We start from the raw sequence: 27992 nt of genomic DNA on the forward strand, positions 1-27992 counted from the left end.
TGTTATGATCTTTTAATATTAATAATAATAATAATAATAATACAACGATGGTAATAAAAAAACAAGACTGTATTATTTTTATTGGCAGATTGCCTTTGCTAACTGTGGTGAGAAGCTGCAGATTTTGGAAACGCAAGTTGTGTATGTTGTTGCTCTCATTTCAGACATAACTCTACAGCCTATGACCACAAGACAAACCCAAGCGAACAAGGCACCCCCTCCTCACTTTGCAAGCAGTCGGCGTTGAGCAGGTCTTGACACTTCTCGTGGCACTTGACTCCGCATTCTGTACACCTCATGCCTTGGCGCGCAATGCCCCAGAGCAGACCCTCGCACTCGTAACAGTAGGTGGGCGTTGTGGCGGTCCACACCTCGAAGTTGTGGGGGGTTGTGCAAGAGATGGGGTAGATTAAGGCTTGGAGGGTCTTCTTGTAAACATGGTTTTTCTGGAGGGAGACAACGAAAAACACACGATAGGGATCTGGCTCTATGACACTCTCTCGACTCTTTATAAAACAACGGAAATGGTTTAGTGAATACAGTCATACCTTGGATCTCAAACGCCTTGGCTCCCAAACAAATTGGCTCCCGGACGATCGACACCCGGAAGTGAGTGTTCTGGTTTTTGAACAATTTTTGGAAGCCAAACGTCCATCGTAGCTTCCAATTGGTTGCTCCTGCAGCCAATCGGAAGCCGCGCCTTGGTTTTTGAACGGTTCCGGGAGTCGAATGGACTCCCGGAATGCATTCTGTTTGAAAACCAAGGTACGACTGCATTTACAAACAAACTGTAAACAGATAAGAACACTGGCAGGTTCGTTGTAATAACCTTCAGTTTCATAAGAGTATATATTTAAAGCAGACGAATAAATGAATAAATTAAGTTAATTTGGAATATGCAGAAAATATTGAAAATAAATCTAAGGAACTGCAGAAAGAGGGGGAAGGAAGTCAAGTTTTGGAATGTTAAAATGACTGTAAAATTATTGAAATGTATAAACCTGAAAATCTCTCTCTCTCTCTCTCTCTCTCTCTCTCTCTCTCTATATATATATATATAGTGTACCCCATCACAAGTTACCTGATCAGACAAGGTATGACAGAGGCAATACTAGAGAAATCTTTGCTAGCCCCTTTTAAGCCTTCAGGGGACTCCAGTCCTTTGCTTAGACAACATCTGTTGTAGCTCAGCCAGCAAAATTCACTGGGAGCTGTCCAGAGTGCTGACTTGGCTTGCCAAGCCTTCAGGAGACTCTGCTAAACAGATCAGCCAGCAGTGTCCTGTTAGAGTTCAGCCCTAAGCAAACTGAGGAGATCAAGGTCTCCCCAGAGGGGGAGAAAGACACCCCTCCCAAGCAGATCTCCAAACTGCCGGTGACCCTGAAGAGCTGTTGGATCTGGGCATCTCTGCTCCAGGACTGGAGGTCTCTGCGTTGGCCACCTGCGATCCCAGCTGGCTCTCAGACACCCCTTTCCCTACTGAGATCAGAGCTGATGGTGCACCAGGAAAGACCTTCAGGGCTGATGCTGTAGCGTCTGGCTAGCAATGCATGAGGCTACATGCAGGAAGCATATTTGACCACATCAGGGCAGCCAGGAAAGGGGTAGAGCCTGTCATGACTAAAGTCTTTGAGGGCAGAAACTGGAAAGTGCTGGAAGATTCTAGAAGGTTCACTTCGGCTGTAAATATTGTTTTGGCTATTTCAAGGTCACGCTGAACCAGGAGAGATAAATCCCTGTGCTCTGCAAGCTGCTCTCTCTCTCTCTCTCTCTCTCTCTCTCTCTCTCACACACACACACACACACACACTCACTTTTGTTTGTACCTCGTGCGTCTGAAGTTTTTGTAACAAGCCTCTGCTTTTTAGTAAAAAATAATAATATCATTTTGGAACTTCTGACTCTGCGTGGTCTTTTTTCATTTACTGCAAGACGCTGTCCGTCAGAGCCTTCTTCTCCCATACTAGTTCCCTGTCTGGACTGCTTCACTGCTGAAGCAACAGCTCCCTTATAACTCCCAACACCAGGGATATGGAGCTGTCCATGGTCCTGAACTTTCATGCCTTGCTTGGACTGGAAGACGCACTGCTTATCGCTTCCGTCCCAGTGTAGCTTTATTAGACTATACTGATTGGTGGGGTCTGTGTTGCTCCTGAGAGGGAGAAAGGAAGTCAAATGACGCTGAGGTTGATTCAGAGAAAGAGTTTATTCTGCTCTCCGGATAGCAGAAGGCACTTGCGTGGTCAGTTCCCAGCAAGTCCAAAGAAATGAGAAATTTCATGCTGTATATATATCCTCCAGGCACCCTCTCTCCCCTTCCCCAGGAATCCAGCCACGTCAGCTTATACACGTAAGTTGACATCCATGACCATAAACAGATATTCCTGTTCTGGTACTCTTGACCATAACAGGTTGTTCCTGTTCCTATAATCTTATCTTGGGGCAGGAGGTCACCTGTTCTAAGAGCACTCCTGCTGCCGTTCCCGGGTCTCTTGTCAGACCTGACAAAGTCTGTGCGTCTTTGTGGTCAGGATGTAAGATAAGACCCAGACGTGCCATCCCTGCTCCACTCGGAACTGGCAAGGCCATCCATTGCCGTCACGGACTGATAAAGGAGAGGGCTTTGAGCACTTGTTTATACAGCCGTCTTTCTGTTTATACATCGACTCAAAAGCTCAAGTTTTTTTTAGAAATGCTCCCTTGGAGAAGGGAAAATGAGGATTTTGGGTCCTGTTTCAGACTGACTGCACAGAAACCCATTCCTTCACCAGGACAAGTTCTCCTAACACAAAAGAACCACCCAAGAGCATCTATGAGGAGGAACTGGGACACTTACTAGCTCTTCATTGTTTAAAGTGCTTGATGCGAGTGCTGATGTGATACCAGCTTTCCTGGACTGGACCAAGGACTGTTGGAAGGAAGCATAAAAGGAGAAGCACGTCAAGAATGCAGTGCAGAAAAACGACAACAACAGAAGTTAAGACCCTGCATTCACGGGGTCTTATGTCAGCATCGCCCTTGAGCCAGTGTCACCAACTGGACTCATCCACTTCAGCCCCGACTGGGCTAGGTGAGCTGGGGTAGCACTTCCAGAGACCACCTTCTGCACAGGAACAGGTCAAAGTGCTGTGGACTCACAACCTAGAGTCGTGAGCACCAGATTCACTCCCACAAGAAGACAGTCGTCACACAGCAGACTATAGCAGAGTATAAACGACTCGGAGAGCAGCTCTGTAGAATATCTTCTTTATTCTATCTACAACTATAATACACAAACTATATACAGAGCTAAATGAGGTCTAAATGAAAATGCTGAACTGCACTGAGTGTCTGCAGCTGCTCTTAGCAGCAACCTTATCTATGCAAACAGAGAGAGATCGTCTAACACTCAGTCTCTCTCTCTTTCTCTCTGATGTGAGGCTGGAGCGGAATAAGTAGAGAGCAGAAAACCGCCCCCTCCTCTCTGGAGAATGAGCAGAGAACATCAGCAGATTCTTGGATATGGGACGGGTGAAATCTCCTCATCTTCACCTAGGCATGGGATGGGGGGGGCGGATTAGGATGCGTGTGTGGCCCTCCAGCATGGCTGAAACCACATTCCCCACGTGGCCGTGAAATCATGTCTGCTGGCACCAATGTAACAAGCTGGGAAGGAACTATTGGAGCTTGCCCCTGCCTCCAGAAGTGATTCATAAACTCATCAACGTCAAAACAATTTGCAATCGAGTGGTGTTGGGGAGTTTGCCCATCACTGTTCTTATTTGGGAGAAAGATTTGCGAGCCCTGAGCAAGAAAGAGAAATAAACAAGGAGACACAGACTCACCATAGCCTGCAAAGGCGTGTTGGTCAACAGTTGAGCAACAAAGGAAGAAATGAGATGTTGTTAGGAGGACTCAGGCAACCAGGTATATATATATTTATACATAAAAGACCAAACTTCCAAGCTTGTCCCCGTGACAATTTCATTCTGCATTCGTAAGCAGCAGAATTCCCTGCCGCACACTGTGATGGCCTGGGATTCAGACTCGGAGGTTGAAACTGAGGGATCCCAGCCTGCACAGGATTTCCCGCCTCCAGAACCAGCTGAGCCGGGGCTGGGGCATGAGCCCGAAGGGTCCTCACCTGTGCTGGGTCCTCAGGTGCAGGCATCAGCTAAGCCTGCTCTGGCTCCTGAGGTGATGGAGAACCCATCGCCTGCAGGTGCTCCACTCTCAGCCCTGTCAGAGGAAGCTGAGGTTGCCTCTGGGTCCGGTGACCCTCCAGCCTCTCCTGAGCTGCAGAGGCTCAGGGCAGAGAGGCAGAGGGAACTAAGTTCCCGCAGGAGGAGGGCTCGCCTCCAGGCCAGGAGAGGCGAGTCACCTGAGGATCGGGGCAGCCCTATGCCTTGGGGCAGATAAAAGCCAGCCAGCCCAGTCCCAGGTTGCAGGAGCAACATGGTTGGTTGCTAGTTCCTGCCTGAACCCTGTCCTGCTTTCCTGCCTGAGCTCCTGACCCGCCCTGGCTCCCTGCTTGCAAGCCTGTTCCTGACTTCACCCGGCTCCCTGCCCTGCACCCAGCTTCAGCTACTATGGACTGCCTCCACGTTGCACCTTCGACCACGGACCGGGCTTGGACCTCACCTCTTGGGTAACCCACGGGACCAGCACACCCACTACCTTAACATGTTGCGGCCTTTGTTATTCTAAATCAGGGCTGGATCACCTTCAGCCTACAGGGGCCTCATTCCCTCATGGGTTAACTTCCGGGGGCTGCATGCCAGCAGTGGGCGGGGCCACGGGGAAAGGGGTGTGGCCAAAGTGGCCCGTCCCAAAGGCGTGGCTCTTACCTTTGCCCAGTAGGCTAGATCGCAGCCATGCCAAAGTCAGTGACTTGGGGTGGTCTGGCAAGACGGGCTGCTGCCTGGGGGCCAGATCTATAGGTCTGAGTGTCTGGGTTCAGTCTATGACCCGCAAGGTTCTCCACCCCTCTTGTAAAACAGGGTGGCAGTCAACTACACAGGTGGAATTGGACCCTATTCCTTTTCAACGAGGCTAGAAAAACTAAATAGGGAAAGGGAAAGGGACCCCTGACCATTAGGTCCAGTCGCGGACAACTCTGGGGTTGCGGCACTCATCTCGCTTTATTGGCCGAGGGAGCCGGCGTACAGCTTCCGGGTCATGTGGCCAGCATGACAAAGCCGCTTCTGGCGAACCAGAGCAGTGCACGGAAACGCCATTTACCTTCCCGCCGGAGCAGTACCTATTTATCTACTTGCACATGACGTGCTTTCGAACTGCTAGGTTGTCAGGAGCAGGGACCGAGCAACGGGAGCTCACCCCGTCCTTGCGGGAATTCGAACCGCCGACCTTCTGATCGGCAAGCCCTAGGCTCTGTGGTTTAACCCACAGTGCCACCCGCGTCCCTAGAAAAACTAAATACAAACGTGATATTTTGGGTTACTTTTGTTAAACACCCACAAGTCACCTCTCGCTCAATCTCTTCCCCCCTCAACCGCACAGGCAATGTCTTCACACGTACCAGATTTTTCAGGCGATGGTTTGGAAAAACAGGCACAAACAGCAGCCCCTACCCGCCTCGAAAAACCCCATCACATGCAAAACAGAGGCATCAGCAATCCCAGCTTCAGCAGTCGGGGTTTATACAGGAGGAAATACACAAAGTAAACAGTGGCAACCAGTAGGAAAATTCGCGGAGGGGAAAGGCAGACAGAGATAGGGAGGATAGTCAAAGCTAGACGTTGCGAGAAGGGAGCGAGAAAGCGAAGACAGGGTAAACACAGGAGCTGGGCAAGAGAGCACGAAATGTTGGCATTTTTGGCCATGGCAAAGCGGCGCCCAGCAAGGATTCATTTTGCGATGACCAAGGGGATTGCGGTTTATTTAAAATAAAATGAATGAAGGCACCGAGATATAATAAAAATTAATAATAATTTATTATCTATACCTCGCCCATCTGGCTGGGCTTCCCCAGCCACTCTGGGCGGCTTCCAAAAAAGTATTAAAATACTGCAATACATCAAACATTAAAAGCTTCCCTAAACAGGGCTGCCTTCAGATGTCTTCTAAAAGTCTGATACTTGTTGTTCTCTTTGACATCTGGTGGGAGGGCGTTCCACAGGGAGGGCGCCACCACCGAGAAGGCCCTCTGCCTGGTTCCCTGTAACTTGGCTTCTCGCAATGAGGGAACCGCCAGAAGGCCTTCGGTGCTGGACCTCAGTGTCCGGGTAGAACGATGGGGGTGGAGACGCTCCTTCAGGTATACTGGACCGAGGCCGTTTAGGGCTTTAAAGGTCAGCACCAACACTTTGAATTGTGCTCAGAAACGTACTGGGAGCCAATGCAGATCTCTCAGGACCGGTGTTATGTGGTCCTGGCAGCCGCTCCCAGTCCCCAGTCTAGCTGCCGCATTCTGGATTAGTTGCAGTTTCCGGGTCACCTTCAAAGGTAGCCGCACGTAGAGCGTGTTGCAGTAGTCCAAGTGGGAGATAACTAGAGCATGCACCACTCTGGCCAGACAGTCCGTGGGCAGGGAGGGTCCCAGCCTGCGTACCAGGTGGAGCTGATAGACAGCTGCCCTGGACACAGAATTGACCTGCCCCTCCATGGACAGCTGTGAGTCCAAAATATGACTCCCAGGCTGCACACCTGGTCCTTCAGGGGCACCGTCACCCCATTCCTCTTGCCCTCTTATTTGGTCACCTTAAGTCATAGCCAAGTGGCCATGGAAATTGAGGCTCCCTGAAAGGTTGGGTAATCTCTCCAAATTTTGGTACTCACAAAATGCTACAATTCCTCAAGGTTTCTTGGCTAAGCTGAGTATAGGTTCCGATGCAGCGGTCTTGGGAACTGTAGTTCCAGGTCTCTCTAATTCAGGGTTCATATTACTGGGGCAAAACTACAGTTCGTACGTTCCCTCGATCCAACACCAATGAAGGAGCCCAGGAGACCTGTTCTATGGTGCTCAGGAGATAATAGTTTCCCAGGGTTCCTTGACTGTAGTTTGTTAACGCTGCTCAGAGCTTCAAGTTAAGGAGCCGCGGGAACTGCGGTTCATTGGAGGTCTGTTGATCTCTTTCTAACACTGAGAGGTCAAACGCAGACACAGTTCCAAAGTTTCCTTGGCTGCAAAGGAGTATAAGAGGCGGGAAAGACCCTTGTACGTTCAGCAACTGTATACAGTGGTACCTTGGTTCTCAAACGCCTTGGTCCTCAAGCAACTTGGAACCCAAACTCTGAAAACCCGGAAGGAAGTGTTCCAGTTTGCGAACTCTTTTCGGAAGCCGAAGGTGCTCTGTTTTGATTGCTATGCTGAGTTCTGTCTGTTTTTGCTATTTATTTTGCCTTTTCCTTTTTGCCGCTCTTTTTCATTTTCTTGTTGAGACGGTGTAGAACCCAGTTCAGCTACTGATCGATTGATTGTGTGACTGCATCACATTGTTTATCGCTTTTCTTTTATGGATCAGTGGTCTAGTTACATAGTAAAATTCACGTTAAATTGCTGTTTTAAAGGTAAAGTTAAAGGGACCCCTGACCATTAGGTCCAGTCGTGGTCGACTCTGGGGTTGCGGCGCTCATCTCGCTTTATTTGGCCAGCAGGACTTTGGTCATGTGGCCAGCAGGACTAAGCCACTTCTGGCGAACCAGAGCAGCGCACGGAAACACCGTTTACCTTCCCGCCGGAGCGGTACCTATTTATCTACTTGCACTTTGACGTGCTTTCGAACTGCTAGGTGGGCAGGAGCAGGGACCGAGCAACGGGAGCTCACCCCGTCGCGGGGATTCGAACCGCCGACCTTCTGATCAGCAAGTCCTAGGCTCTGTGGTTTAACCCACAGCGCCACCCGCGTCCCTAAATTGCTGTTTTAGGGGTTGTTTTTAAAAGTCTGGAACGGATTAATCCATTTTGCACTCCTTTCTGTGGGAAAGTGTGCCTTGGTTTTGGAACACTTTGGTTTGGGAACGGACTTCCGGAATGGATTAAGTTCGAGAACCAAGGTACCACTGTAGAAGAGTGAACTTTTGCCATGAAAAAATCATGCCTAGCCGCACATCTCATAGCTTAACGCAGCCCTTCCCAAACTTGTTCCCTCAATATGTTGTTGGGCTACAGCTGGAATTGACGAGAACGAAAGGAGGTGGTCTCCTGATGGCTGGAACCCTCTCCACAGCCTTTGGAATGCAGCACAGAGATGTTGTTGGGCTGTCAGCAACCACCATGGGAGCTGGGAATCCAGAAACACATGGAGGACATGATTTTGGCCACCTCCGGTCCATGCGGATTGCCGCCAGGTCTTTAACGGAAGAAGCCGGGCATTGAACATGGGACCTTAACATGCAGAAAACCGGTGCTCTGCCCACTGAGCTATGGCTCCTGGGAGCCCACCTGCAGTTGTCAACAAAGGCAAGCATGCACAGGTAAGGTTTGAGGTAGACAATGCCAACCGCAGCATTGGAGGGGGGGGGCGCCTTTATTTATACAACGACGGAGGGCTTATCCCTTGGGAAGGAGAGAAGGGCTGGGAGCGCCAGGGCATGTACTGGAAGGGGTGAAAAAGGAGGAAATTTGGACAAGGGAAGACAGGCTGATGTTCCTCATTGGACAAGGGTTCCGTGCGGCTTCTGTTAAAGCGACGGCGCCGTATGAAAAAACAAGACAACCGATCCCGAAGCCTCTTGTAAGCTCACTGTTTCGGCAAGCCTGGCCCTTTGAAGGGGAGTTCTCCAGAGTCTCTGTTCCCCCGCCCCCAGGCTGTCCGTTAGGTGTGGTCAATGTTGTGTGGGATGTAATCCACTGGGAGCAGTCAAGTACAACATTCCTTGTTTTCCTAGAGTGGACATGCAAGGGGATGTTTGGTCCAGCCAGTCGAAACTTCCTGTTTCCTCCTGGCTGGAGCATCCTTTCTTTGCATGTGATAGAAGGCGGGTGTGACCTCACCTGTCAATAATAATAATAATAATAATAATAATAATTTATTATTTATACCCTGACCATCTGGCTGGGTTTCCCCAGCCACTCTGGGTGGCTTCCAACAGAATATTAAAACACAATAACTTGTTAAACATTAAAAGCTTCCCTAAACCGGGCTGCCTTCAGATGTCTTCTAAAAGTCCAGCTCCCACCTGTGTGGGATGTAATCCACTGGGAGCAGTCAAGTACAACATTCCTTGTAACACTAGAGAAGACATGCAAGGGAATGTTTGGTCCAGCCAGTCGAAACTTCCTGTTCCTCCTGGCTGCAGCATCCTTCCTTTTGCATGTGACAGAAGGTGGGCGTGAACCTCACCTGTCCAGGTAACAAAAGGACGAGTCACGCAGCACACCTCTCTCTTTTTGACTTCCTTCTTCGTTTGACCAGCTTTCAGCTAGGACTGCTCTGCTAGCTCTCAGCTAGCAGAAGCACTGGGATTATTCCCCCATGCGGGGTAGATCCACATGTACATATTTGTAACTAAGTCTGCCTTCGGGAATCCAACTGTGAACAGATGTAAGTAAAGTTCTTCTCCTGACTTTGAATAAGATTGTGGCGTGTTTATTCTTTTAAGAGGCATTCAAGGGAACTTTCCAGGAACGTACAATTCAATCCGAGACAGACTGAACTGTATAATAGTGAGAGGCTCACACGAGCCTGCAACCAGCTATCTGCTGTGCTTGTAAAAAGGGGAATGTAAACTCTGAGTGAAGGAACTTGCTAGCGCAAGTTAGGAAGGATATGAATAAACAATATATCCTCTCCTGCCACCCTGAACATTCCCACAAATGCTTAGTGTTAATGTTTAGACTTATTACAAGTTATTTTAAGTTAAAGTCTGCTGCAACTGGATTTCTTATGGACAGGACCAACCCTGAAATTATTGGATTTGTGACCATTATGCTCATTTGCTTTCAGTAGCGGTAAAGCGCTGCTGGATGAAATACAATTGCCTCTGGTCTATTCTGGGGCAAATCCTGCAATGTGTTTTTACTCTGCTTAACGATACAGTGGAACCTTGATTCTCAAACGGCTTAGTTGTCGAACAAATCGGCTCCGGAACGCTGCAAACCCGGAAGTAAGTGTTCCGGTTTGTGAACGTTTTTTTGGAAGCCAAACGTCGGCTTCCGACTGAGCGCAGGAAGCTCCCACAGCCAATCGGAAGCCGCGCTTGGTTTTCGAACGGTTTCGGGAGCCGAACGGACTTAAGTTCGAGAACCAAGGCATCAATACTGAGTATACGCATTTTGCAAGCAATCTCCCCTACATAATACTTCTCTTTATGCTTCTCTTGCTGTGCACATGTGTGTACACACATGCACAAACAGGCATGTGTGTCCCCAGCCAACACGGGAACCCCAAATCTCCCCAGACCAGGCTTGCACCAAATTGGTGGCGCTTCCAAGAGAGCTTGCCGGATGCGGGTGACGGGGGACCCATACGATGCTCTCGCTTTAACCACCTCGTTCCTCACCAGATCGCTGATGACTAACGGGAGTGATTTGCATCCAGGCCTAATGTCAGGCATGCTGTCTATGCAGCGCAGAAACTTGACCGCCGCTCCCCTGGGGGACGGAAGCAGCCCAAAAAACGTCCCAGAGAAGAAAGGGGGAAGAGAGGGGGGTGGAAAGAGAAACAAGAATGAGCTGTATTAGCGAAGCGAAGCGAAGGCGAACTCAGCGAGGTGTGTGCCGCCGAAGAGCCGAGATAATGGAGGACAAGGCCTTCAACGCTGTGAGACAGTTCCAATTTCTTCTTCTTGTTGTTGTTGTTTTTATTAAAGATTTTGTTGATTTACAAAAGTGTGCAATGTCTCTCTCTCGTGTCCCCCCCCATGTAACCTTCATTTGTTGAGACATTAGGAAGAAAAGGGGGAAAGAGGTGGAGGGGGGGGAGACGGGGGAGAGTGGGGTTGGATGGCGATGTTTCTATTTCACTTATTATATGTAGGGTTTGGTGTCAGCGTTGCTTCTGCAGGATCTTTGCTGTTCACTTGTGTTCCCTTTGGTGATGAGAGGGGTTGGGGTTGGCCTAGGGTGTGGTTGTTCATTTGTGGTTGGCTGTGGTGGTCTTTGTTTTCGTGTGTGAGTGGGGTGGGTGGGTGTTTTGGATCAGGTTAGCCATATTGATTTGTCTGCTGTTGTTGGATTTTTGTCGTTGTCTTGTTGGGCTGTGTGTGTGATAAAGGGGAGCCATACCGGGGTGTAGGCGCCGTCTTCTATTTGTCCCTGTGTCAGTTTCAGTTTATTGGTTAATTTTTCTAGTAGGGCTGTTTCCCATACTATTTGGTACCATTGGTCCATGCTTACTCCTGACAGGTCTCTCCAGTGTCTGGTTATGGTGTTTCTGGCTGCTGAAAGTAGGTGGGTTATGAGTTCTTTGTGGTGTAAGTGGGCATTATTGTCTTGGAGGATTTTTAGTAAAGCCAATTCTGGGGTGATTTCTAATGCTTGCTTGGTTATTGTCAGGGAACTGCCATCGGAACTAGAGGAGGAGGCGAGGCCCCACAACGATGCTGGAGAGGGGCCAAGCAGGGAGAGAGGCAGGTCTCCGGCTGGGGAAGAAAATCAGCGCAACACCAGGGATAGAGGGGGGCCAATGGGGGAAGCAGAGAGCAGGCTACGGGACTCTTCACTGGACACCAGCGGGGAGAGCACAGGTCCTCCGCTACCCACGCCCTCCCTGCACAGAAGACTTCCGCTCAGGGAGAGTAGGAGGAGACTGGGCGTCAAACAACTTTTATGTTGGAAAAGGTTTAAGAAACACCCACTGACGGATTCTGCCAGCAACTGAACAGCCACGGAGTGGATGGCTGTCCAGCGAGAAATGGTTTAACCAGCCAACCTAGCCCAGAGCGGCGGCTATTTACACACAAGCAACCCCTAAAGCCATTACAGTTATTTTACTTATTTCTCGTACGGTTGTTGTCCAGAATGGTTGGATTTTGGGGCACTCCCACCACATGTGGAGGTATATGCCTTCTTCTTCTTTTTGTTGTGGTGAGGGGGTAGTTTAGCAGTGGCGGAGGGGCAAGGAAACCCTGCAAATCGTTTGCCTGTGGAAGTTACTATATTTGCAATCAGCCACCGCCGTAGACCTTGCATTACATAACAGCTATTATTGGGGAAATAATAATAATAATAATAATAATAATAATAATAATAATAATAATAATTCTCAACATCAGCTTCGTTGGACTGGTCATGTGCGGATGCCTGATTATCGCCTTCCAAAGCAACTCCTCTGTTCCGAACTTAAGAATGGAAAGCGTAATGCTGGTGGTCAACAAAAGAGGTTTAAAGACACACTCAAGGCAAATCTAAAAAAATGTAGTATAAACACTGACAACTGGGAAACACTGGCCTGCGAGCGCTCCAGTTGGAGAACAGCCTTGATCAAAGGTGTCATGGGCTTTGAAGACACTCAAACTCAGGACGAAAGGGAGAAACGTGCCAAGAGGAAGGCACGCTTGGCAAACCCTCACCGGGATCAACTCCCACCCAGAAACCAATGTCCCCACTGTGGAAGGACGTGTGGATCCAGAATTGGCCTCCATAGTCACTTATGGACTCACTGTGAAAACCGTGTTTATGGAAGGCAATCTTACTCAGCTATGAGGGATTGCAGAAGAAGAAGATGAAGAAGAGGAGGAGGAGGAACAGGAAGAGGAAGAGGAAGAGGAAGAAGAAGACGAAGAAAAAGAGAAGGAGGAGGAGGAAGAAGAAGAGAAGGAGGAGGAGGAAGAAGAAGGGAAACGAATAAACACTTATCTGCGAGGAGATCTATTTTGAATTTAATCAGAAAATCAGCGAATTACTGCTGAGACTTTCTTAGTAGATACAACTGAAGGGCAGATCAACTCCTAATCTGATAACTTGATGTTAATATAATGGTGGAGATGGCTTTTGTTTTGAGGGGGGACGACACAATTGTTTCTGGACTTCTCCAAACCTCCTGAGTTGGAGCCTCTTGGTCAACTGTTTGCCAAGTCTGTGGTTGAGAGAAGATTTGAACCCAGGCGTTTTCTGGCTACTAGGTTAGCTCTAGCTACAGAAAGGTCAGCACACTCCCAGTGTTAACCCTGGTTGAGAAGAGAGTTGTTGGTTCTGGCCTGGAATGCGGCTCAGTTAAAAGAACTGTCTGCAAGGTATAGCTTTGCCACTCCTTTATCCCAGCTCCAGAGTGGGACACAGCAGACTTCCAGCGGCGTTTCCAGAGAAGGTAAAGCTAGCAGCTGCCAGAGAGAGAGAGAGAGAAAGAGAGAAAGGGAGAGAGAGAAATGGAAACGGGAGGAAAACGTTAAGAGAAACCTCACCAAATCGCTAACTAAGGGGATGGGTTTCCTTTTGCGAATATCAGGCATGCTATCAATTATGATGAGCCCGCCGCCCGGTCTGGAAAAAAGACAGAAACAGTCAGCACAGGAGGAGAGGAGAAAGGGAATATTGGGTTGGGGGGGGGAGAGAGGATATTGAGGAAAGGAGAGAGAAGAGGGGAGGGGGAGAAGAGGGGAGGAGGAGAGGGGGAGGGGGAGGGGAGGGGGAGAAGAGGGGAGGAGGAGAGGGGGAGGGGGAGGGGGAGGGGAGGAGGGAGGGGAGGGGGAGGAGAGGGGAGGAGAGGAGAGGGGACGGGGAGGGGAGGGGGAGAAGAGGGGAGAGGGGAGGAGGAGAGGGGGAGGGGAGGGGAGGGGAGGGGGAGAAGAGGGGAGGAGGAGAGGGGGAGGGGAGGGGGAGGGGAGGAGGGGGGGAGGGGGAGGAGGGAGGGGAGGGGGAGGAGAGGGGAGGGGTGGAGGGAAAGGGGAGGGAGAGGGGAGGGGGAGGGGAGGGGGAGAGGGGAGGGGGAGGGGGGAGGGGGGAGGGGAGAGGAGGAGGAGAGGGGGGGAGGGGGAGGGGGAGGGGGAGGAGGAGAGGGGAGGGGAGAGGGAGGAGGAGAGGGGAGGGGAGGGGAGGGGAGGGGGAGGGGAGGGGAGGGGGAGGGGGAGGGGGAGGGGGGAGGGGGAGGGGAGGCTGCGTGCTTAACAGATCAGAACACCCAATTCGCATCAAATGTCCATCTGCTAACTTCGCTCATTAAGAAATAGCAAGAGTTATCAGCATTGATCATGATTAAGCATCTTAATTATATATCAAACCATTAACAATTATTAACTTTATTTGCTAGAGCCATCCATTGCAACCATCATTCGTCGTTTTTTTTTCTTACCAGCCCTTTTCCGGGAAGGCGGATTCCAAAAGCATTAAAATGCAATATTAAAATCAGATTTTTAAACAACAACGACCAGATTTGCAAATCTGTCCATGCATGCGGAGGTGGTTATGGAAAATTAAGGTAGTGGGCACCAGTCACCCAATTAAGAAGGTGAGCGAATTTAAGGGTTAAGAAAGGAAGGGAATCTGGGGTCAGAGATGGAGATAAGAGAATTCGGGATCAATCAATCACAGCCACTTGAGACCCATAGAAAGGCATTTTGAATTTGAGACAGCATTCAGAGATGGCAACTCACCCGCCTTTAAACCACAGGGATTTCGATTCTCCGGATCCTTCGCCCCGAGCCTGTGAAATAGAAAGGATCAGTTATTCTCTCTGGTAGGGTTTTGATCCTAGGAGACATTTCTCCGCGCACGCTCCCCCCACCAGAGTTCATTCCTAAACAGGGCTGCCTTCAGATGTCTTCTAAAAGTTAGATAGTTGTTTATTTCCTTGACATCTGATGGGAGGGCGTTCCACAGGGCGGGCGCCACCACCGAGAAGGCCCTCTGCCTGGTTCCCTGTAACCTCGCTTCTCGCAGGGAGGGAACTGCCAGAAGGTCCTCGGAGCTGGACCTCAAGTGTCCGGGCTGAACGATGGGGATGGAGATGCTCCTTCAGGTCTACTGGGCCATTTAGGCCTTTCAAGGTCAGCACCAACGCTCTGAATTGTGCTCTGAAACATCCTGGGAGCCAATGTAGGTCTTTCAGGACTATATGGTCTCGGCGGCTGCTCCCAGTCACCAGTTTAGCTGCCGCATTCTGGATTAGATGTAGTTTCTGGGTCCCCTTCAAAGGTAGCCCCACGTAGAGTGCATTGCAGTAGTCCAAGCGGGAGATAACCAGAGCATGCACCCCTCTGGCCAAATAAGTTTGGGAACCTCTGATCTAGAGGGTCACTGATTCCCCACCCCTGGCCTACAACACTGGCTCCATGCATGAAGAACATCTAGCTTAGTTTTGTCCACACAGATGGGCAGAAGTTCTCAAGGGCTTCATTCTGGAGCATTTCAAAGGTGCCAGGGGCTGAACGTGAGACTCGGCACACTGGGAAAAGATGCTCTAACAAGGAGTGATGGCCTATACCCTACATGCTGTGATAGGAACTTTGAGGTCTTAGATATATGGTAATGTTCCTAACCGCACGTACATAGATCAGCACAGGAAGACCGACCTGAAGCCATTTTGATTCCTAAACTGAGCAAATGTTTTCTCTGCAAGGTCAAAGTGGAAAAGCCTCCCCATTGTCTTTTCCTTCACATATCCTGTCTTAAGGGTATGTCTGTGTATGAATAGGGTGTGAGCCTGTGACCTGGCCCAGGAACTAAGTATTTATCACTACAAAAGACTGGCCAGGCTCCCCAGGCAATCCAATCAAGTAACCTGCCAGACAGGAGATAAACAAGGACAGGAGAAAAACAATATTCAAATTTCTGTTTTAGACCGCCTTTTCTGTGATGTAGGTGTGATGTATCTGAGGGGTGGTCTTAGGTTACACCCCTTCTGTGATGTATGTATGATGTTTCTGGGGGTGGTCTTGATCTACAGGGTGGCAATTTCAAAAGTCTTTATAAGGCCTTGCGCGCCATTGTTCTGGGTTCCTCCTCCATCCTGCATGTGGTGAGTGAGGACCCTGTTGCAACAGATTAATAAAGATCAGGCTTACTAGCTGCTTTGCTTCTCAATCTTCTCTGCTTGGCCTCTGTTATTCTCTCCTACCAATAGGGAACCTATGTAAGGACTCTATATGGGCTCTTGGATACCCCATAAGGGAAAAGGGCAGTTTTCCCTAGGTTTCTAGTCCTCATGGCGCTGGATACATGTAGGAAGCTGTTTTGGGAAGATATTCAGAGGACCTCTGGCGGCTCTTGAGGAAACGCTTACCTGGAATCCCAGAGGGAGACCGAGAGCGACGGAGACACAAAGATGGCGGTGGCTCTGAGCAAACTGAAAAGTGAGGGTGCCCCCAAGTGGGGGCAGCTTTGGGGCGAAAAGAAAATGAAGAAGAAAAAGATGGCGGGTGGAGTCTACAAGCAAAACAAAACAAAACAAAAATTATAGGTACCGTCAAAACTCAACAAACGGGTGAAGAGGACCAAAGAGGGATGGGAGGAAGGTACAAACTTAAATATAGACACTCTGGTGAGACATGGAATGGAGATGTGAGTGCAGCGCAGGGTGGTCCATTAGGATAAATTGGGGGCATGCTACCCCAACCTCGCCAGGGACGCGGGTGGCGCTGTGGGTTAAACCACAGAGCCTAGGACTTCCCGATCAAAAGGTTGGCAGTTCGAATCCCCGCAATGACGGGGTGAGCTCCCGTTGCTCGGTCCCTGCTCCTGCCAACCTAGCAGTTCGAAAGCACCTCAAAGTGCAAGTAGATAAATAGGTACTGCTCCGGCGGGAAGGGAAACTGCGTTTCCGTGCGCTGCTCTGGTTCGCCAGAAGCGGCTTAGTCCTGCTGGCCACATGACCCGGAAGCTGTATGCCGGGTCCCTCGGCCAGTAAAGTGAGATGAGCGCCGTAACCCCAGAGTCGGCCACGACTGTACCTAACGGTCAGGGGTCCCTTTACCTTTACCGCCCAACCTCAGTCTGTCCTCCACTAGTCCCCACCTGTGTGGGATGTAGATCCACATGTACATATTTGTAACTAAGTCTGCCTTTGGGAATCCAACTGTGAACTGATGTGAGTAAAGTTCTTCTATTGACTTTGAGTACGATTGTGGCATCTTTATTCTTTTAAGAGGGATTCAAGGGAACTTACCAGGAACTTACAATTCAATCAATTCAATCTAAGGCAGTCTGAATTGTACAATAGCGAAAGGCTCACACGAGCCTGCGGTGTGTTTATTCTTTAAGAGGCATTCAAGGGAACTTGCCAGAACGTACAATTCAACCCGAGACAGACTGAACTGTATAATAGTGAGAGGCTCACACGAGCCTGCGACCAGCTCTCTGCTGTGCGTGTAAAAAGGGGAATGTAAATCTTTGCTAAGTAAAGGAACTTGTTAGCGCAAGTTAGGAAGGATATGAATAAATAATATATCCTCTCCTGCCACCCTGAACATTCCCACTGTGGTGATCAGGTGGGATTGCTATGAGGAATCATGTCAGATGGGTCAAGCCCAGTCAACGCAATGCTTTTCGTTGTGGACACAATGGCTTGCTCCACAACCTGCCTGCCTCCTTACTTATGGGCAAGCCCAGAGGGCGAGCCTGGCTCTAGGAGTTTCCTTCTCTTCCTTAGTCTCATTGTTGCCTTTCCAGAACCCAACAGGAAGGAAGGTGAAGATGGGTGGTTGGCTGTTGCCTCTTGTTGGCTCTGGCGCCCCCTACTGTTGACCTCCCTGCCTCGGAAGGTCACCCAGAAGGCAACCTTGGGGTGAACGAAAGGAATCTAAAGCTGTCCCGGACTGCGCCGCATGCAAGACTAAGAAGATCGTAAGAGCCTGCCGGATGAGACCAATGGCTTGTCTATCGCAGCATCCCATTCTCAGGATTTAATTTATTTAATTAAGCAGGCGGGCGCAAATTTGCAGAATATCACAAAATTAAATTCCCAGCGCACCGCCTCCCATTTCTGTAAGTGAAAACAGCTCAAGTTGGAACTCTCAAATCCAGAGGTGTAAAAGATTTGGATCATCAGGAGGAAATGGTTAATAACAGGACCCACAAAGGGGAGGAAGAAAGCCAAAGAGATTCCTTGGAGTCACGTTTTTATGTCCCGCGTTCGATATACGACTGTAAAATTGCAATCCGAAGAAAACAAACGAATAAATCTTTTTCTAAAAGAACTCTCAAATCTGCAGAGAATTTCAGAAGCGCCTGTGGTGGGAGGGAGTTCGGTGCAGATGGGAAAGGAGGCGGGGCTTCACGGTCAGGGGGAGGAGCCTAAATCGTCTGCATTTGAATATGGGCGACGAGGGGGAGTGACCAGATGCGCTTACCTCCTGAAGTTGCATGCATACTTTGTTGAAGGCTCGCAGCCAATTCGCCTTCGCTCGGGCTTTCGGGTCCACCGGTTCTGCCTCGACCTTCTCCCTGCAGCCGAAACGAACAGAGGCAACTCGCTGAATGATGCATAACCATGTCGAAACCAAGCCCCGCCCACTTTTGCCTCTGACCCCACCCACCACTCACATGTGGGGCCCCCCCTGAAAGTTCCCCAGAAGTTCCGTCGATTGTCCTTGGGTCCAGTATTGGACCACTTTGACCGGATATCCCCGGCCAATGTGGACAGACTCCTCCAAGGTGGAAAGTCCACCACCTGTCCTCTCGACCCGTGCCCGTCTTGGCTGATTCCAGACGTACTCCAATAGGAAAGACCTACACTGGCTCCCAGTATGTTTCTGAGCACAATTCAAAGTGTTGGGGCTGACCCTGAAAGCCCTAAATGGCCCAGTATACCTGAAGGAGCGTCTCCGCCCCCATCGTTCTGCCCGGACACTGAGGTCCATCTCTGAGGGTCTTCTGGCAGTTCCCTCCCTGCGAGAAGTGAGATTACAGGGAACTAGGCAGAGGGCCTTCTCGGTGGTGGCGCCTGCCCTGTGGAACGCCCTCCCACCAGATGTCAAAGAGAACAACAACTACCAGACTTTTAGAAGACATCTGAAGGCAGCCCTGTTTAGGGAAGCTTTTAATGTTTAATAGGTTATGGTATTTTAGTGCTTTGTTGGAAGCCGCCCAGAGTGGCTGGGGGGACCCAGCCAGATGGGCGGGGTATAAATAAATAACTGGAAACCCCCAAAACAGGAACCTCCTGCCCTCTCGGGGTTTTCGGCAACCGCTCCCCAGAAGCGCTGCTGCCTCCATCGCTTCAGCAAGTTGTTTCCAGCCACCGCAAACCTCCCCGCCCGTTTCCACCCGCGTCTCTTACCTTTCCTCTTCCTTGGGGGGTTCTTCCTCCTGGGGGGCTTCCTCCAGGGCGGGGGCCTCTTCCGCCGGCGCCTCCTTCTGCTGGCCTGCCAGAAGCTCTTCTGCCGTCTCTTCCGGCACCTTCCGCTGCTGTTGCGGCGGCTGCGGCGGCTGCACCGATTGTGCCGGCGGCTGCTGCTCTGCTTTTTGCTGCTGCTGTGCTTGTTGTGACTTCTGCTGTTGTTGCTGCTGCTGTGCCTGTAGTGGCTTCTGTTGCTGTTGCTGCTGCTGCGCCTGTAGTGGCTTCTGCTGTTGCTGCTGCTGCTGCGCCTGTAGTGGCTTCTGCTGTTGCTGCTGCTGCTGTGCCTGTAGTGGCTTCTGCTGTTGCTGCTGCTGCTGTGCCTGTAGTGGCTTCTGCTGTTGCTGCTGCTGCTGTGCCTGTAGTGGCTTCTGCTGTTGCTGCTGCTGCGCCTGTAGCGGCTTCTGTTGTTGCTGCTGCTGTGCCTGTAGTGGCTTCTGTTGTTGCTGCTGCTGCTGTGCTTGTAGTGGCTGTTGCTGCTGCTGCTGTGCCTGTAGTGGCTTCTGCTGGGATGGCGTGCCTTGCGGCGGCTGCGGCGCAGGCAGCTGGCCCTTCTGCTGCTGCTGCTGCTCTTGCTGCGGGTAGGCCTCCCCGGGGTAGGTCTCGGGTTCGAGTTCCCCCACCTTGTCCTCGGGGTAGTACTCCTCATTGTCGCTGTATTCCTCGTTGAACTCGTCCTCGTCTAAGTAGAGGTCGTCTTCGTCCTCGTCCCAGCGCGGCGAGTCCTTGTGGTAGCTGACCGAGCTGTGGCAGGAGTGGTACGAGTCCCCGTCCCGCTCATCCAGGCTGATGTCGTCGGGGTCGAAGTCGTCGCTCAGCTGAGAGCTGCCCTGGCTCAGCTCCGCCGACGAGGCGTAGCGGCTGCTCCCCGTGGGGCTGCAATGGTGCGTCGGGGTTAGAGAAAGCAAGCGGGGAGAGACAGACAGAGAGGCTTAGCAAGGCAACGGCCTCGCAAGCAGAAAACCCCACATTCAGACCCCTTCCCTCCCCGGATAGCATTGGGAGAGAGAGAGATGCTGCCAGTCAGTGCAGGCTGCATTAGCTATACGGACCAGCTGTCTGATTTGCTCTAGGGCAGCCTCCTATGTTCCGGAGGGGCATATGGACATTAGGGTTATTCTTTTATTTTCAAATTTACCATATTTTTTGCTCTATTAGACTCACTTTTTCCCTCCTGAAAAGTAAGGGGAAATGTGTGTGCGTCTTATGGAGTGAATGCAGGCTGCGCAGCTATCCCAGAAGCCAGAACAGCAAGAGGGATTGCTGCTTTCACTGCACAGCAAACCCTCTTGCTGTTCTGGCTTCTGAGATTCAGAATATTTTTTCGTTTCGTTTTCCTCCTCCAAAAACTAGGTGCGTCTTGTGGTCTGGTGCGCCTTATAGAGCGAAAAACACGGTGTTTGATTGTTCAACTTAAAATTTGACAGAGATACAGCAGGAACCTCGGAGGTCGAACAGGAACCGTTCCGGAAGTCCGTCCGACTTCCAAAATGTTTTAAACCAAAGGGCGGCTTCCGATTGGCTGCAGGAAGCTCCCGCAGCCAATCGGAAGCCGCGGACGACGTTCGGGTTCCAAAGCAAATTCACAAACCAGAACAATCACTTCTGGGTTTGCAGCGTTCGGGAGCCAAAACGTTCGACTTGCAAGGCGTTTGGGATCTAAGGTACGGCTGTATATCAGACATAAATGGTAAAAACAAGATTTGAAGGAATCTTCTGGACTTCCACTATGTGGGTCCTATTATTAATCCTTTCCTCCCGCATCTTTTACGATAATGCTATCATTTAATAATAACCGTTTAATAATCTTATCGTTTAATAATAAACCTATTACTTCTTCCATTATGTCCAGAATCAGCCTTAAACTACAAGTGCTATTCCAGTCCTACTAAAAACTTTAACTGTTTACATAGGTCTTTAAGTTATAATTTCCCCCGATTCCTTGTTAACATTTTGGTCTTCCTGACTTCTGACTTTTCCGGTCGTTTTAGCCATCGATCCATGAAATGAAAGCAATGAACAATGTACTGCAGTCACACAATCAATCCGTCAGTAGCTGAACTGGGTTCCACACAGTCACAAAAACAAAAAAAGCCACAAAAACGCAAAATAGAAAGCAAAAACAGACGGACCTCAGCGTCACACTCAAATCGGAAGCGTAACACTCAAAACAGAACACGTTCGGCTTCCGAGAAGAGTTCGCAAACTGGAACACTTAACTTCCGGGTTTTCAGTGTTTGGGTTCCAAGTTGTTTGAGTACCAAAGGCGTTTGAGAACCAAGGCACCACTGTACTTTAAAACACATGGAAGTTAAAATACTAATATTAAAATTGCCTCAGCTAGTCTAAACAAGGCTACCCCAGGCAACCAGGCACCTCAAACGACCGGGGTTATAAAAACCAACACATGTTCCCAGAGCAAATTTGGGTGTCTCTGCAGATTTCAGAGGCCCAGTTAACGTGCTTGTGAGCGTCTGTGAGGAATGGGTCCGCTGTTATAAGAGGGGAGCACCCCATCTTAAGGTCGGGATGTGGGGATGGAGCTGCGAGATTCCCATCATCTGAGGTCCAGCTCTGAGGGCCTTCTGGAGGTTCCCTCCCTGCGAGAAGTGAGGTTACAGGGAACCGGGCAGAGGGCCTTCTCGGTGGTGGCGCCCGCCCTGTGGAACGCCCTCCATGGGCTGTTTTGCTGCCGTTGGATGTCTTGAATGGCCAGACCTGCTTCCCGCCTCTCCCCATTGCCCCCCAAACCCCATTCCCTGTAGCCACCTCCTCCAACTCCTTCTGGCCCCACAGATTCCCCCCCCCACCCAAGCCGTTAACAGCGATGAATCACACAAACACACACACACACACACACACACACACACACACATTAAGAGACAGCAGCCAGGGAACACAGAGCCATGGGACCACAAACACCGCCCTGTTCTATTATTATTATTATTATTATTATTATTATTATTATTATTATTATTATATCATAGCTGTCAACTTTCCCCTTTTCTTGCGAGGGATCCTATTCGGAATAAGGGGATTTCCCTTTAAAAAATGGGAAACGTTGACAGCTACGATTATATACAAAAGGACAACTCCCTGCAGATGGAAAGCTAGCGTGTCAAGGAAAAAAGGGGCTCGCTCCATTTTTAACACGCACCCTCGTTCTCAGGGGGGCCAACTTGAATAAAAATATTGGGGGGGGTAAGTCTTGCTCTGCAATCGATCACACGACACCATTTGAATGGCAATGCCCATCAACTTTAAGAGGGGCCAGCCCCCTCAAATATTTAATTTTGGGGGGGGTGAAGACCCCTCAGGCCTTAGGAGTTGGCTCCTATGTCTGTTCTGAAGTGGCGTAATCCAAACGACTGCCTCAGGACATAGCGGGAGGGACTGAGCCGAACTACGGTATTTTTTGCTCTATAAGACTCACTTTCCCCCTCTTAAAAAGTAAAGGGGAAATGTGTGTGCGTCTTATGGAGCGAATGCAGGCTGCGCAGCTATCCCAGAAGCCAGAACAGCAAGAGGGATTGCTGCTTTCGCTGCGCAGCGATCCCTCTTGCTGTTCTGGCATCTGAGATTCAGAATATTTTTTTCCTTGTTTTCCTCCTCCAAAAACTAGGTGAGTCTTGTGGTCTGGTGCGTCTTATAGAGTGAAAAATACGGTATTTCATTTCTGATAGACAAATCCCTTTTCGAAACCGCTTTGAAATCGCTTCCGGACACATCTTATTGCGGAAGAAACAGAGACCAGGGCTGGGAAGCACACAGAAGGCGGGGGGAAGAGGAGGCCACAACGATTCACAGTGGGTGGAAGACGAAAGGCCTTTGGCAACCCCCACGACAGCTACCAGTCACCACCAGAACATCTCTGAGCAAGCGCAGAGTTCTACGGGAAAGCACATGCAGACAGGATACGGTGGGGAACACTCCTGGATTAGACTGAAACCACGCCTCCAGCTCTGGCATAGGTGGGGGCTTAGGGTGCCCTCCTCTAGTCCTCCAGGGACTTTGGGGTTTCTGGAAACGGACAAGCTCCCTTGAGGACGGCGAGGCAGAGAGAAAAAGTTGGGGAAGATGTTGAAGTTCTCTCCGGCCCAATTTCTCCCCGGGGTTTTGGAGTTCCAGACAGCCATAGCTGTCAACTACGTCTTGCGAGGAATCCTATTCGGAATAAGGCAATTTCCCTTTTAAAAAGGGAAAAGTTGGCAGCTATGTTCTGTTTCCAAAGCGGAAACAAGTGCCTAGGCTTCGTAGCACGGGAAAAACTCATCTCCTCCAACCCCATCAAAATGCAGGAATTTCAGCTAAAGCATCCCTCACCGTCCACCCTCTGTTTAAAAGCCTCCAAGAAAGGAGATTCCCCTTCCATCTCACTGCTGAACGCCTCTTGCTGTTGGAAACTTCCTCCTGACATTTTCGTCTGGATCTCCTCCCTCGTCGCTCGAAGCCACGGGTTTGAGTGCTGCTCTCCTGGAGCGGGAGGGAGCAACCTTGCTCCATCTTCCATGGGACAGAGATATTTGAAGATGGCTCTCCTATCTCCTGTTTTTTCAAGCTAAACATCCCCAGCTCCTTCAACTGTTCCTCATCAGGCACCTTTGACCATCTCCACCCAACCACCCAACTCACAACTCCCTTCCCCAGAGGTGGGTCGAGTCGGCCACAGCTGGAAGGATGCTACCAGCCTAACCCAGGGTGCAGAACGCCAAAGAACCACGTTACTCTGCAAAAATAATAATAAAGGCACACTTCGAGAGACAGAGATAGAGAGAGACAGAGAGAGAGAGAGACCCACCTATCCGATAGGTCTAAGGTGCGCCTGCTCTCCAGGGAGGGCTGGCGACTCGTGTGTCTGCTCGAGCCGGAAGCAGACTCAGCGTCGCTGTGTCCGTTTGCGGCAGAGTCTACGCTACCGTAGCGTCTGCCGGAGGATCGGGGAAGGGGGAGAGGAAGAGGGTCAGAATTTTGACAAGTCAGAGAGAGACAAGACCAGCTTCCCCTGTCACGTTCAAAGACCATTTCTGCTTCCAGAGGGTGTGGGGAGAGGGAAGAGGCAAAGGGAAAGGCACACACATTCATCGACTTGGAGAGGGACCCTGGGGTCATCTAGTCCAACCCGCCACAAGGCAGGCATCTCAGGCGGCCAATAGAATCGCAGAACGGTAGAGTTGGTAGTTGCGCGCTTGCGAGGTCGGTTCGGTGACATTTTGAGGGATGGAGGGCGCTGAGCTTACACCTGAACCACAGTCTTCCCCCCCAAAAAAACCCACACACCCCCAATAGTCTTAGCGACATCGGAAGCGACCCAAAGGATCTTCAGATCTAACCCTCCCTAAAATCATGACAAAATCTGCATGGACATAAGGCTGTTGGAAGAGACCCCGCTGCGATTGGACCAAAGATTTATCCAGCCCAGGGTTCTGGTGGCCAATGGAATTTTGAACCTGTATGATCTGATCTAAACTTGTGGTTCCCAGAAACTCGTAACCGTGGGTCAACTACTGGGAACCCTATGCAGCCATCAGAACTTGTAGCCATGGGTCGCCTTATAAGAAGCTCAGAAAATAACCTGCAAAGGCCCATCTGGTCTCGCGGTGGCCAACCGGGTGCCCGCAAGCAGGAGCTGAGAGCGATATCCCACCATCCCCACTTGCAATTCCCAGTAGCTGATATTCGGGGGGCATTTACTCCCTTCCAACAGCGGAGGGATCAGCACCGTGGCAAAAAGCCAACGATGGCCTCTTCCCGTGGCAGTGAGTTCCGCACGCGAACTCTGTTCCACGTAGAGAAGGATCAACTCCCGCCCAGAAACCAACGTCCCCACTGTGGAAGGACGTGTGGATCCAGAATTGGCCTCCACAGTCACTTATAGACTCATTGTTGAAACCGTGTTTATGGAAGACAATCTTACTCGGCTACGAGGGATTGCCGAAGAAGAAGAAGAGGAAGAAGAAGAAGAGAAGGAGGAGGAAGAGGAGGAGGAAGAAGAAGATGAAGAGGAGGAGGAGGAGGAGGAAGAGGAAGAGGAAGAAGAAGAAGAAGAAGAAGGATCACCATAGAAGAACAAATAGCAGCATTCTTCGTAGGCTTGGTTCCATTCAGGTAGCAGGACTCATCTGCCTGCATCCTAAAACAGAGCGCTGGGCTCGATCAACCTTTGGTCCGATATAGTCCAACCTGACTTCTGGTACCCTTCCAACAACCTGGTGCCTGCTTCTGGCCAAAGGTCCCCAGCTGGGATCAGGCCCACCCCACCCCACCACTGCCCCATGGAGGCTTCTCACGCCCTTTCCCCAGCAAGGTCCCCAGCTTCTGTCCAGTCTACCTCATGGGCCGATGGTCAGAGTAGTCCATGTCGTAGCTCTGCATGGAATCGGCGTAGGAGTCCCGGACCGCTCTCTGCTGGTGCCTCATGGGGTATTGGTGGACCGAAGCGTTGGGCTGGGAGGTGGTGTAAAAAGGAGGCGGGATGCTGTTGCTGGTCTCGCTGCGGTAGTCGCTGTCGCGGTCATCCATGGTGCTGTCTGGGTCATCATCTGGAGAAGAAGGTAAAGGTAAAGGGACCCCTGACCGTTAGGTCCAGTTGTGGCCGACTCTGGGGTTGCGGCGCTCATCTCGCTTTACTGGCTGAGGGAGCCGGTGTACAGCTTCCGGGTCATGAGGCCAGCAGGACTAAGCCGCTTCTGGCGAACCAGAGCAGCGCACGGAAACGCCGTTTACCTTCCCGCCGGAGCGGTACCTATTTATCTACTTGCACTTTGACGTGCTTTTGAACTGCTAGGTTGGCAGGAGCAGGGACCGAGCAACGGGAGCTCACCCCGTCTCAGGGATTCGAACCGCGACCTTCTCATCGGCAAGTCCTAGGCTCTGTGGTTTAACCCACAGCACCACCCGCGTCCCTCTGGAGAAGAAGAGGACCAACCAATTTCGCAAGTTAGGTAAAGCCCCGTTCTCATAACAAGGGGTGGCCATCTTTGTGTGCAGGCCTGGAAATCTAAGGTGCGTGCAAACGCACACCTTTGCATATTTGTGTTTCCTTGTTTGTTTGTTTTCTCGGGGACATTAGAGAGGGGAGGTCAGGATTCAGGAAGGGGGAAACGTCTCGACTGGGGGGCGGGATGGGATTCGGGGAGAACAACGGTACTGGTCGATGGCAGAAGAGAACGAGGGAGGACACTGAGAGAGGTGGACGGAGCGATGCGGAAACCCAGAGAATTGGAGGCCTTTCCCCCCGAAAGCAAAAGTTGGAAGGGACGCGAAGGGCATCTAGTCCAACCCACCCTACAACGCTGGTCCGCAAATTTGTTTGCGCCACCTACGGCAGGGGACGAGCGCGCCGCGTTTTAGCTACCGGGAGGATGGAGAAGTGAGAGGAAAATGGGTCACAGGGAGATAAGACATAAGAAGGAACTCAAGTTTCCTGATTATGGGGGAAAGCGAACCCACACTGCTCTGCGTAGGTAAAACTCGATCTGCAATCTGCTTAATAATATAATAATATTTATACCCTGCCCATCTGGCCGGGTTTCCCCAGCCACTCTGGGTGGCTCCCAACAGAATATTAAAAACATCAAACATTAAAAACTTCCCTAAACAGGGTTGCCTTCAGATGTCTTCTAAAAGTCAGATAAAGATAGGTAGCCGTGTTGGTCTGCCATAGTCAAAACAAAAAAATTTTTTTCCTTCCAGTAGCACCTTAAAGACCAACTAAGTTAGTTCTTGGTATGAGCTTTCGTGTGCATGCACACTTCTTCAGATACACTGAAACAGAAGTTGCCAGATCCTTCTATATAGTGAGAAGGTGGGGAGGGGTATTACTCAGAAGGGTGGTGGGAATGGGTGATTGGCAGATAGCTGTGATGAGCCTGTTGACGACTCTTAACGACTGCAATAGGTCTTACAGGAAAAAGCAAGGGGTGAGAAGGTGAAAAATGGCTTTGTCATGTATAATGAGATAAGAATCCAATGTCTTTGTTCAGACCAGGTCTCTCCATGGTCTGGAGAGTCAGATAGTTCTTTATCTCCTTGACGTCCAATGGGAGGGTGTTCCACAGGGCGGGCGCCACCACCGAGAAGGCCCTCTGCCTGGTTCTCTGCAACCTCACTTCTCGCAGGGAGGGAACCGCCAGAAGACCCTCGGAGCTGGACCCCGGTGTCTGGGGTGGAGACGCTCCCAGGTCTACTGAGCCGTTTAGGGCTTTCAAGGTCAGCACCAACACTTTGAATTGTGCTCGGAAACGTCCTGGGAGCCAATGAAGGAAATAAACAAGTATCTGACTTTTAGAAGACGTCTGAAGGCAGGCCTGATTAGGGAAGTTTTTAATGTTTGATGTTTTGAATATTCTGTTGGGAGCCGCCCAGAGTGGCTGTGTTTGAAGAGGCCTGCATAGCAAAATGGGTAGAAATTGGGGGTACGGAGGTCTAGAAGTGGGGGGCGGGTCATATACTTACTTTGTTGATCTCCCCAGCCAAAATAATTCCAGTTGCCTATGAAAAAAAAAAAAAGAAGACCAAGAAGACGTGTCCCTTTAAGAGACAGGCCAAGTCTAAATAAAGCCAGTAACTTTTTAGCCCCCGAGGGAAGAGGTAATTGGACCATTCCAGAAGAATTTAAATCCTTCCTTGAGGGCATTATAAAAGCAACATATCTAGGAAACAGAAAAGCGGTCTAGGACAGAAATCTGAGTGCGTTGTTTATCTCCTGTCTGGCAGGTTATCTGATAATGCCTGATCTGATTGACTTTCCTGGTAGTCTGCCCATTCCTTTGAGATGGTGATCACCCAATTCCTGAGACAATGGGACAGTTCCCTCGCCTCCCTCCCTCCTCGCAGAGAATA

The 27992-nt window shown here is 50.4% G+C and overlaps 2 protein-coding genes across 3 annotated transcripts in view; one reads left to right on the top strand and one right to left on the bottom strand.

Annotated features, from left to right (window-relative positions):
• The window catches only part of RNF126 (ring finger protein 126), a 767042-nt gene that overhangs the window by 520466 nt on the left and 218584 nt on the right, over positions 1-27992 (top strand). The gene's annotated exons all lie outside the window — the stretch shown is intronic.
• The window catches only part of LOC310753278 (protein unc-13 homolog A), a 115328-nt gene that overhangs the window by 63660 nt on the left and 23676 nt on the right, over positions 1-27992 (bottom strand). Inside the window, exons 8-16 of one of the 2 annotated variants that reach the window (XM_083594389.1) lie at positions 27606-27641; positions 25480-25690; positions 23950-24075; positions 19095-20027; positions 18166-18259; positions 14473-14522; positions 13285-13363; positions 2837-2908; positions 227-446 (exon numbers count right to left, since the gene is read on the bottom strand). In XM_083594389.1, the coding sequence (XP_083450515.1) occupies positions 227-446; positions 2837-2908; positions 13285-13363; positions 14473-14522; positions 18166-18259; positions 19095-20027; positions 23950-24075; positions 25480-25690; positions 27606-27641 (1821 nt within the window). Of the gene's footprint in view, positions 1-226; positions 447-2836; positions 2909-3824; positions 3845-13284; positions 13364-14472; positions 14523-18165; positions 18260-19094; positions 20028-23949; positions 24076-25479; positions 25691-27605; positions 27642-27992 lie in introns of those variants that run through there. The other variant, XM_083594388.1, reaches the window with a different exon arrangement.

Source organism: Podarcis filfolensis (genome assembly GCF_964270895.1).
Source record: "Podarcis filfolensis genome assembly, chromosome: 18".
In the NCBI taxonomy this organism is placed as follows: domain Eukaryota; kingdom Metazoa; phylum Chordata; class Lepidosauria; order Squamata; family Lacertidae; genus Podarcis; species Podarcis filfolensis.